The sequence below is a fragment of the Rhagoletis zephyria genome, unplaced genomic scaffold (assembly GCF_001687245.7).
Source record: "Rhagoletis zephyria isolate East Lansing unplaced genomic scaffold, Rhagoletis_zephyria_1.1 Rzeph_scaffold_05311, whole genome shotgun sequence".
In the NCBI taxonomy this organism is placed as follows: domain Eukaryota; kingdom Metazoa; phylum Arthropoda; class Insecta; order Diptera; family Tephritidae; genus Rhagoletis; species Rhagoletis zephyria.
Window position 1 is genome coordinate 13,965 of NW_016162394.1, and position 9,661 is coordinate 23,625.

General features: G+C 40.0%; 1 protein-coding gene across 1 annotated transcript; it reads right to left on the minus strand.

Annotated features, from left to right (window-relative positions):
• Positions 1-4,707: 4,707 nt before the first annotated feature.
• LOC108371930 (uncharacterized) lies at positions 4,708-6,607 on the minus strand. Its single transcript, XM_017627552.1, has 3 exons — positions 5,640-6,607; positions 5,378-5,578; positions 4,708-5,314 (listed from the first exon to the last, which is right to left on the minus strand). Exons 1-3 carry the CDS (start codon positions 6,255-6,257, stop codon positions 4,856-4,858), a joined length of 1,278 nt encoding a protein of 425 aa, XP_017483041.1. The 5' UTR covers positions 6,258-6,607; the 3' UTR covers positions 4,708-4,855.
• Between the last annotated feature and the right edge of the window lie 3,054 nt (positions 6,608-9,661).

Below are 9,661 nucleotides of genomic sequence, written 5' to 3' on the forward strand. Positions count from 1 at the left end.
AGTTCAGAGCCGCAACAAAGTCCTCAAGTCGCTAGCCGGCAGTACTTGGGGCAAAGACAAAGAAACGTTGCTGGCAACATACAAGGCAATAGGACGGACGGTTTTAAACTACGCAGCGCCAGTGTGGTCGCCGGGGACTAGTAGAACGCAGTGGACGAAGCTAAAGACTGTACAGAACACCGCACTCAGGACACCGACAGGATGCCTGCTGATGTCGCCCGAACATTACCTCCACAACGAGGCACAAATGCTCCCCATAAAGGAGCACAACATAATGCTCTGCAAGCAGTTTCTGATCGGGAGCCACAGAAGTGGCCACCCAAACAGACAGCTGCTTGCAGAGGAGCCCTCGCCTAGGCACGTCAGGAGGCATCTATATGAACTGACGGACGAAGTCCAGAGGTTCATTAAGCAACCTCTGGACCCGACAGCGTACAGACAGGCCCTGAACGGCATTCACAGGGACTCAGTCTCGAGTTATGTAGACTCTAGACCTGTGAATGTCGTTCTAGGCATACCGCTTCCGGACATAAGACGAGACGGAGCTTCATCTGCCTCGGGAGACTCGAACGACAATAGCCCAACTCCGCTCTGGCTACTGCGGCAGGTTAAACTCCTACCTGAGTAGATTGAATGAGGATGTGCCAAATGAGTGTCCGGCATGCGGAGAGACCCCACATGACTCGAAACATCTCTTCGCATGCCCGGAAAACCCGACAACCCTAACGGCCTTGTCCCTGTGGACAAATCCCACAGAAGCTGCACGCTTCCTAGGGTTGCCGTTAGTGGAACTTGACGACAACGACTGAGATACCANATCTGGGCGGGGTTGTTGTAGCCGCTACAACAACAACTACGGCAATCGGATCTACGTAACCAGAATAACCCAGATTTATATTTGACCAAGGACTATCACTCCAGCAACACTCCTCAAAAACTCTTTGGGGAACTTGTATGCTGCTACAACAACAGCTACTACGAAAAATCAGCTGTTTATGGTTATGGTACCTATAATCGATGATAGCTATTGTGGTTACGGTTATGGTTATGGCTATGGCGTTATGGTGTCACCACTAATTTAACCTTAATATAGTGGCTTTTGCTAACGGGACTTTAGCTGTCAACATATTCTGAAGGTTTTTCATATTTCTTGGATTTATCTATGAAGCATTTTTTTATAGAAAATTTCGCAAATCTCATTTCTTCAGGTTCGTTATAACGAGGTTTCACTATACAAACTACCTATCCAGAAAGTTTATGGGAATTTATCCCATTCCCGATTGGTTACTACGGAACAGTGGGACATGGGTTCGATCCCTGGGCCGAGTGATATCTAAATTAGAATTTTTTGAACAGCGTTCGCCCCTCCGAATTTATACCTTGAAAACACTTCTCATAAAACCATTGCCGTTCGGAGGCGGCGTAAATTTGTAGGTTCCACCATTTGTGTTGAAACACCAGCCCGCACACCGCACAAATTGGTGGAAAAGCTTGGCCAAACACTTGGCAAAAGTGTAAGCGTCAAATATTTTTAGTAGTCTTTCGTTCTAAACAAAACATTGTATATTTGTGAATTGCAATGCGTGGACAGCAAAAATTTAATAAAACAAACAAAATTGTTGCTGCATTCTCTCAATATTTGCAACGCTCACCAAGAAACATTTTGGTAATAAAAGTGCAGAATGCCGTGCGGGAGGCAAGGTAGCAGCAATCGAACGCAGCAGCAATATTTTTATTCCCTTTTTTGGGTGTTGGACTCAGATAACACACTCTCACGCGCATCGCAAACGTTTGGGGAACAAGAGGCACTCAACCGCCAGCAGCAACTGCTACGCTAGTCGTTTCACTCACTCACTCACTCACGTACTTGCGCCATCGAAAATGTGCAAATTCCTCACGCACACATATTCAGCGGCGAGTTGCACAAACTTACACACACACATATATTTGCCAGCGCATACGTTGAGCAGTTTGCGTATATTTAGTGAAAAATTAACAAATAAAAATAAAATTGTCATAATTCTATGGTACTCCTGTGGCTCGATTACGTCTCCTTCAACTACTTCCTCCTCCCAACATATTAATGCATTCGTTAATTTTTGTTTGAAAATATCAACGCTTTCACACTGACAACACAAAATTACCAATAGCAGCACAAATCACGTCAACACTTCTGGGTTTTGACTCAGAAGTAGATCTCAAAAATATATTAAAATGCACATAAATTGCCATTATAGAGTTGAGCAAATTGCGGCACAGCGTCACACACTCACTTTTCTTTAAGATTCACTTTGGATTCTTTCAATTCCAATTTTCCTTTCACCCATTCGAGGACGCGCACAAAACAGCTTTTAGATTAATCTGATATATTCAAATCGCGCTTCTGCTTTCCATAAAAGCGGGCCGTGCAATTTTTATACGCGGAAAATGTTTGTTTTGAAAGAATTGGAAACTTTAAAAAATTTAAGGGGAAAGAAGAAAATCCAACGAGAACGAATGAAGAAAACTGCCGACTGCCCACGAACGAAAACTAATGTGGCGACGAATTCCGGTAGACTGACAAAAATTCAACTTTACCACTTGCAATTTTTCACCATATTTTTCACCACCCTGCTTTCAAAACGTCAGAATGACATCCGATAAAGAAACGTCAAAAAATTTTCCAGGTCCCATTGGAATGAACTACCGGAAGTCATTGGAAGGCAAGTCCTACTTCCAAAGTTTTAAGTTTTATAGGGTGACACCAATGAATAAATATATCTGCGACAGGGAGGGTCAAAAATTAAGATAAATCTGCAAATTTTCAGGAAAATCGCAAATATTTTAGAGCCTTTTTTTCAGTAAACGGCTGTGGTTTACACTTATACTAGGTTCACATATAAGTAGATTATCTTCATTTTCGAGCTTAACTTCCTAATCTGTAATTAGAAAAAGAGATTAGCCATATAAAATGCCTCCCTTGTTAATCTGTAATTATAAAATAATCTCAGATTTAACCGATAACTTTTCGGTGTCCATCCTAGTTTTATCGATTGTTTTTGCGAAGAAGAGGAGAAATGGCAAATGTAAAAGCAGAGAACTTAGATATCTAAGTTCTCTGATTCTAGTTTTATCGATTGTTTTTGCGAAAAAGAGAAGAAATGCCAAATGTAAAATAAACAAAAATGTACGCCAGCAAGTAAAAGAGGTTTGTTAAGGTATTTTTAATAATTGTTAAGTTAAAATATATTTATATTGCTTATTATAGCAGAAAAACGTGATCACAGAGAAGAAACATAACTTTTCCTTGAGATGTGAGAATAACAAGCACAACAAATTTGACGGCTAATAATCTGAGATTTGCCTATGTGAACGGGGCGATTAAAAAACGAGCTTTGCTTGAGATAATATTGATATGTGAACATAGTTTTAGTTTAAACGCTCGAGCTGGCTGGTTTAAACAAGATTAGCCTACTTAATGTTAACCAGCTGTTCAATATAAACGTAGTTTACGTAATCTAAGTTTAAACTGGCCCTTAATAGATATTCTATAAAGAGCGAAATACACAACACAAGCGGCTTGACAAACCAAGCGAAATTTCCCTTTGCTTCAAGCCATTTGTGCTGTGTATGGGGGTGTTTGAAGGTTTGACGGCGGTTTGTCAAACCTTCAAACACCCCCATACACAGCACAAATGGCTTGAAGCAAAGGGAAATTTCGCTTGGTTTGTCAAGCCGCTTGTGTTGTGTATTTCNTGTGTGCAGGGTTGCCACTGATAAAAAAATATTTATCATCAACTTGGAAAAAATCCATCAATAACTTTTTTTAGTTATTTTAATAAACACTTTAGTTATATTTTTTTAGTTATTTTAATATAAACTATAGTTTAGTTCTATTTTTTTAGTTTTTTCAATAAAAATTAAAATTGTTTATTAAGGAACTTTTTATTTAACTAATGATATGATATTTGAGATCATATAAATGGCATCTCTCGGTTTTTTTAAACCAAAAGCGAAAGTGATGAAACTAACGGCAACAACGAAACTTCATCATTAAAAAAACTTCAACTGGAGTTATTATAAGCTGATACAGTGACACAATGTTTTTTAAGTAAAAACTTTTTTGCTATTTTTTTTCTTTTTTCATAAGGACTCAAGCTTCTTACAGCATTGAGAAAAATTCAAAAACATTTCGTCCAAATTTCGAACTTTTTACTCTGAATTTTTAGAAACATTTTCGGTGTGTAGAGCTGAGGTGGTGAAATAATGCACGAAATAGCGTGGCGCAATCAACGCTAAAAATTTTTTAAAATACTATTTTTGAGTACTTGCAGATTTGATAATTCCCTAAAATTTCGGAATGAACTTTAGATAGTCGGATTCGCTTAACAAATGTATTTTTGCTGACTGTGGCATTATTAAAATACAGCTAAGGTTGCCAGGTAGATAAAAAACTATAAATTTTCAGAGTAATGCCCCGGTTAACTCATGGGTTAACTCTATGTAATGACCGGATCATATTTAGGGTATTCATCTAAACGCGTAAATGCTTCATAACTGCGTAAACCTCGTAAATAAACCGGGTTTCCATACAAAATTAAGTAAGTGTACGAGGTTTACATTGTTGCGAGGCATTTACGCGTTTAGATGAATTACCAAATGTAACCGTAGCGGCGATGTCCTTTCGTCGTAAATTAACTCGGTGATTCTAATTGAGCGTCCTTCAAATAATTGTAATTTCATATATTTTCGCACGTCACTTACAGATACATAAAACTCTCACTTACAAGCAATACCAGGAATTAAAAATAATAAATGGACTATTTTATCATAGATCATAAACGTTCTCTGTTGATCATTATTGCCAAATGAATTTTCAGACGCGAACTGGTTCAACAAGTTTACCAGTTTTCGCCAAATAAAGCAATTCCTGTATTTTATATTGCACCATTGCTCGCGTATGGGACTCTCTGACATGTGCAAGCTGCAATCCAATACTCTCCCCGAATACCAGACACTCACGCATTTCAGACGGCGCTAAACCAATAGGTATAGCTTGCAAAGGATCAGATTGAACCATAGTTATTGGCGTTTGGTTCAGCGGTGGTACAACAGTTGGTGGCATTTGTGGTTGTGTTGTCGACGCATGCATCACTGGTGGAATTGGCAATGTTGAGGCGGAGGATATGATTGGCCCGTTATGTACGGTAGCCAAAGGAGTTTCGATTTGTGGGTCTGGCCCTACAGCTACGTCATCGATATTGATACTCGGTATTGCAGCACGCCTACGTTGCGGACGGTCAGCAGTATCGGACTTTCCATTGAATATTAGTGGCTGTTAAGAGAAAAATATTTATATGAAATATGTATGCATATATATACTTTATAGGTTTCTTACTTCCTCTTTTGACGCCGCGTATGAGAAGCTTCCCTTCAAGTTGTCAGTTAAATTTGTTGTTTCTTGCTCAGCAGGATTGATCGCTTCGGTTTTTACAGGTGTTGTTGCTGTTGTAACACCATATAAATTTCCTATTGACCTTGAGGCATTCAAAGCACATCTTCTACTGCGCTTTCTGCTGATGACAGCTGCAGGTTTCATCTGAAAAACAAATATGAAAACACCTTTTTATAGTCATCTTTAACATTTTAAGGCTACTTACATTTGACATGGAATCTATATCTTCCAATACTTTCGGGGGGTCAGCTACTGATTCAGCTGTCGAGAGTTCCGAGTCTATTTCATTGGCAACTAACCATGCCTCATCTTCGTTTCCCGCTTCGCACACTGACTCACATAATAATGATGGCACAACACGATCTTGTCCTACTTGGGCTGCTTCCAGGTCATCACCCGCTGTCAGTGCCTCCTTAAAGAGCTCATAATATTCCCAAGCTATTAGTGACTGCAATCCACTATCTTCCTTTAATCGGTTCTTTTTATATGTTTGCAGCATGTTGCGATATTTAAGATCGCAAGCCTCTGCTGTTAATGAAGAATCGCATAATCCTTGCCGCCTCATCTCAGTAGCGATCTCAGACCAAAGTTCTTTTTTCTGGCGTAGGCGTTGTTGAAATTCTAGTTGCCTTTCGAAACGCATCTGTAACATTAATCGCGTGCATTCCGGTGTCCATCGCGTTTGAGCTTGTGGTGACTGCAGTTCACCATTTTCGTTGCTTTTATTGCATTCCGCACCTTCATTATCACCATTTTCAACAGCAAGCAAAGCACCTTCGGCCTCTTCTGTTTCTGGCTCGATTTTGCAGCGCTTCGGTTCCATTCTGCTAAATACTTCTGTTAAAATTTGTCGATGTTTTTAAGAATACCTTTTTGATGGATTATGATTTTTTACACCAGCTATCAACACCAAAGAAGAAAATCGCTCCAAAATCTGGTTTTCTTCTTTCCTTTTCGTTGACGATGCCAAACAAAACCACAAAATAACAACACCAACAACACCAGCATCACCCACCAGGAACCACCACTAATCGCAATCGCATTCAACTGTGATGCCACCATTTTGGTGAAACTGTCAGTTACTGCAACAGCAAAAAACCTAAAATCAGCACCAACTTGATGCAAAATCCGCATCACGCAACTTTTTGACGCAGTAGCATATAGCAGAACCCGTACAAAAAAACTATGTAAAAAAATGTAAACACGAAAGCAAGATGACAACAAACGAGAAATTGAAATGCACATAAACCCAGCAGTAAAACTACTGAAAAATGCATAAGAAAATACATTACAGTCAACTACAAAAGTCTACGTACAGAGTTTTCCACAAGGTATTAAAAGTTTTTTTTTAATTTCAATTTCTTTTGATAAATAAAGAAACATAGACTTTTAGAAAACCTCTCGTAAATTCAATAATAATAGTAGGTTTGTTCGTCGAGCAAAAAATTTGTACGAATTTGTACGAATTATCACGATTTTTGCCCAAATCGTGTTCGTGCAGACCAATAAATTATCCAACACTCAAAAATTGTGAGAGCAAAGTGACAGTTCTCTTGGAGAGAAGTTGCAAATTCTTGCTGGAAAAAATTTTGCCAGCAAGAATTTGCAAACACGAAAAACATGTGGTTGTGGCGCATGGTTGCATTTTTGTCTACAATAATTTGAATAAATTAGTTCGTTAAATTTAAAAATTTATAAACACGAGCGATTTTTTTATGAAAAAAGGAAGTAAATAATTGTTGATATAATTAATTTAGTTAATTCCAATGATTTGAACTTAATTCGGCTGAAAAAAATGGTATTCGCAATCGGAATGCAATTGCAACCAGAGTCGATTTAAGAAACCCGACAGCTAGTACGATGAAGAAATTGAAATGTATGTTAAAGAAAGTCAGAACAACAAGAAATATACATGTATATCCTGTTTTTGGCCATCCGAAAGAATTTTAAAAATTCTATAAAAATTTTTTATGTTTGAAATGCAACCGTGGACGCCAGCTGGCAGGGAAACTTGCAAATTCCTGCAAATTTGCGTTCGTGCAGAAATTTGCAAGTTTCTCAACATGAGAGAGAATTTGAGAGAATTTTTTCTTACTCTCTGATATTTTGAGTGTTGGATAATTCTTGCTGGATTTTCGACGAACAAACCTAATAATAGATTGGTGCTTAAACAATTGGCGCGTCAAGCGCCAAGTAACTGTCAAAAATCCTCATGCCATACAATTTGTATGAAGCAACCCACAATAACGTGGCGCTAGCGCCGAGCAAATGGAATTTTCTTTTTTGCCAGGTCGTTACGTGTTGAAGTTGGATGCAGAGGACAGAAAGAAAGAGAAAGGACAAAAAAGTGAAAGAGGAAACGAGAATAAAAACGAGAGTATTTGAGAAAACGTCAAAAATTACGCCGCGTTGATTTGGGGATAGCGCGCGCTGACACTCGCGGGCAATGGAAAACGCAACGCTTAGCGCTTCAATTTAGGGACTGCAGTTAGGTTTGGCCGAGCTTCTCCTCCGATTTGCGGCGTTCGCTTTGATGTTGTCACACAAAGGGTTGTCACCTAACCCTCTCCCCTACAAAATCCTCGGCTACCCTTTTCACCACCTGGACGAGGGTGGTCAGACTGCAGCTGGGTATTCACGTCGATGACGAACCAATTCCGATGGTGAATAACCGGCAAATCCTCGGAGTAACGGTCGACAGTCTGTTCTCCTTCTTCGCGCACGCAACCACAATTGTCGACAAAGTGCAGATCCGCAACAAGGTCCTCAAGTCGCTAAACGGCGGCACCTGGGGCAAAGGCAAAGAAACGTTGCTGGCAACAAACAAGGCAATTGGCCGACCGGTTCTAAACTACGCAGCGCCAGTGTACTACAGACTACAGACTACAGACTTGTCAGAACGTCGCACTCCGTACAGCGACAGGGTGCTTTCTGATGTCGCCTGAGCACCACCTACACAGCGAGGCCCAAATGCTCTTCGTAAGGAAGCACAAAGTGAACACCCTAACAGACCCCTGCTAGAGGAGGAGCCTCCGTCCAGGCACGTTAGGGGGCACCGACGACGTACGGACGAGCGATCAAGGAAATTCATAGGGAGTTGGTCACCACCTACCACGACTCCCGGCCTATGAATGCCGTGATCGGAGCCCAATCACCACCTGTGGCAGAAACCGAGCTTCAACTGTCAAGAGAGACCCGCGTTATCCTGGCCCAGTTACGGTCTGGATACTCTAGTCGCATCAACAGCTACCTGGGGTCCACTGGCACTCTGAAAGCGCTTAAAGCCTGTGAAATTATCTACTGTGTACCTAGTGGAGTATGATAATTTCTAGCCCATCTTCCGTGCTTACCTATCTCGTCAGAGAACGTTTATAAATTTAAATTTATAAACGTTCTCTGATCTCGTGTGAAAGTTGCTCTCTTGACCTCTGAACTGAGCATAGGGGTCTGTGCTTCTTGGTAGAATGTTTGGGGCTCTATGGTTTCATTTCTCTATTGAGATACCTCTCTTAGTCGACGAGAATCTCGGCCTTGAGGTGAATCCTTATATCAAATGCGCTTCACCATACAAAAGGACACGTCTAATGAGTGATGAGTAAGCAGCATGACTTTACATAAGTCCCGAGTAATGAGTTAAATTTGTATTCCATAGCAGTGGAGGACAACGCTTTCTTGAGGTGTGCTTTTGAAATCTTTGATTACCACAAGTGATATCACTGGTGTGTCGTCCCCATAAAATTCATAGCGTCGGTTATGGAATCTCGACCAATGTGTAAACAAAATATAATTTTTCAAAAAAAAAGAAATTTTTTAGTAGGTTTTATAAGATCAAAAGGACGATCCAGGTTCCTACGGCATCATACTTGACTAATTGCATAAGTCTGCGACGCCAACACTTCGCTGATTTATTCCTACTAGTGTTCGCCCAGCGGTTGAAATTCAACCGATAAAATTAAGGATAGTTTATGTAAGTTGAATGAGCTAAAATAACATTAGTTGGAATGGGTGAAGTGGAGGGGAGTTTAGCTTAGTACTTGGCATAACATAACATAACCATAACATAAGAATAAATAACATAACATATGAAGCATAACACACCACAATATAACATCGCACACTCTTCAGTTGTATTTCCTTTTTATCCCTTTTTTCACCTCTATCTAAATCTTATTTATTTTGGTTCATTTTATGCCAAATGATGTTGCCTTTGATGCCACATCAAGTGAT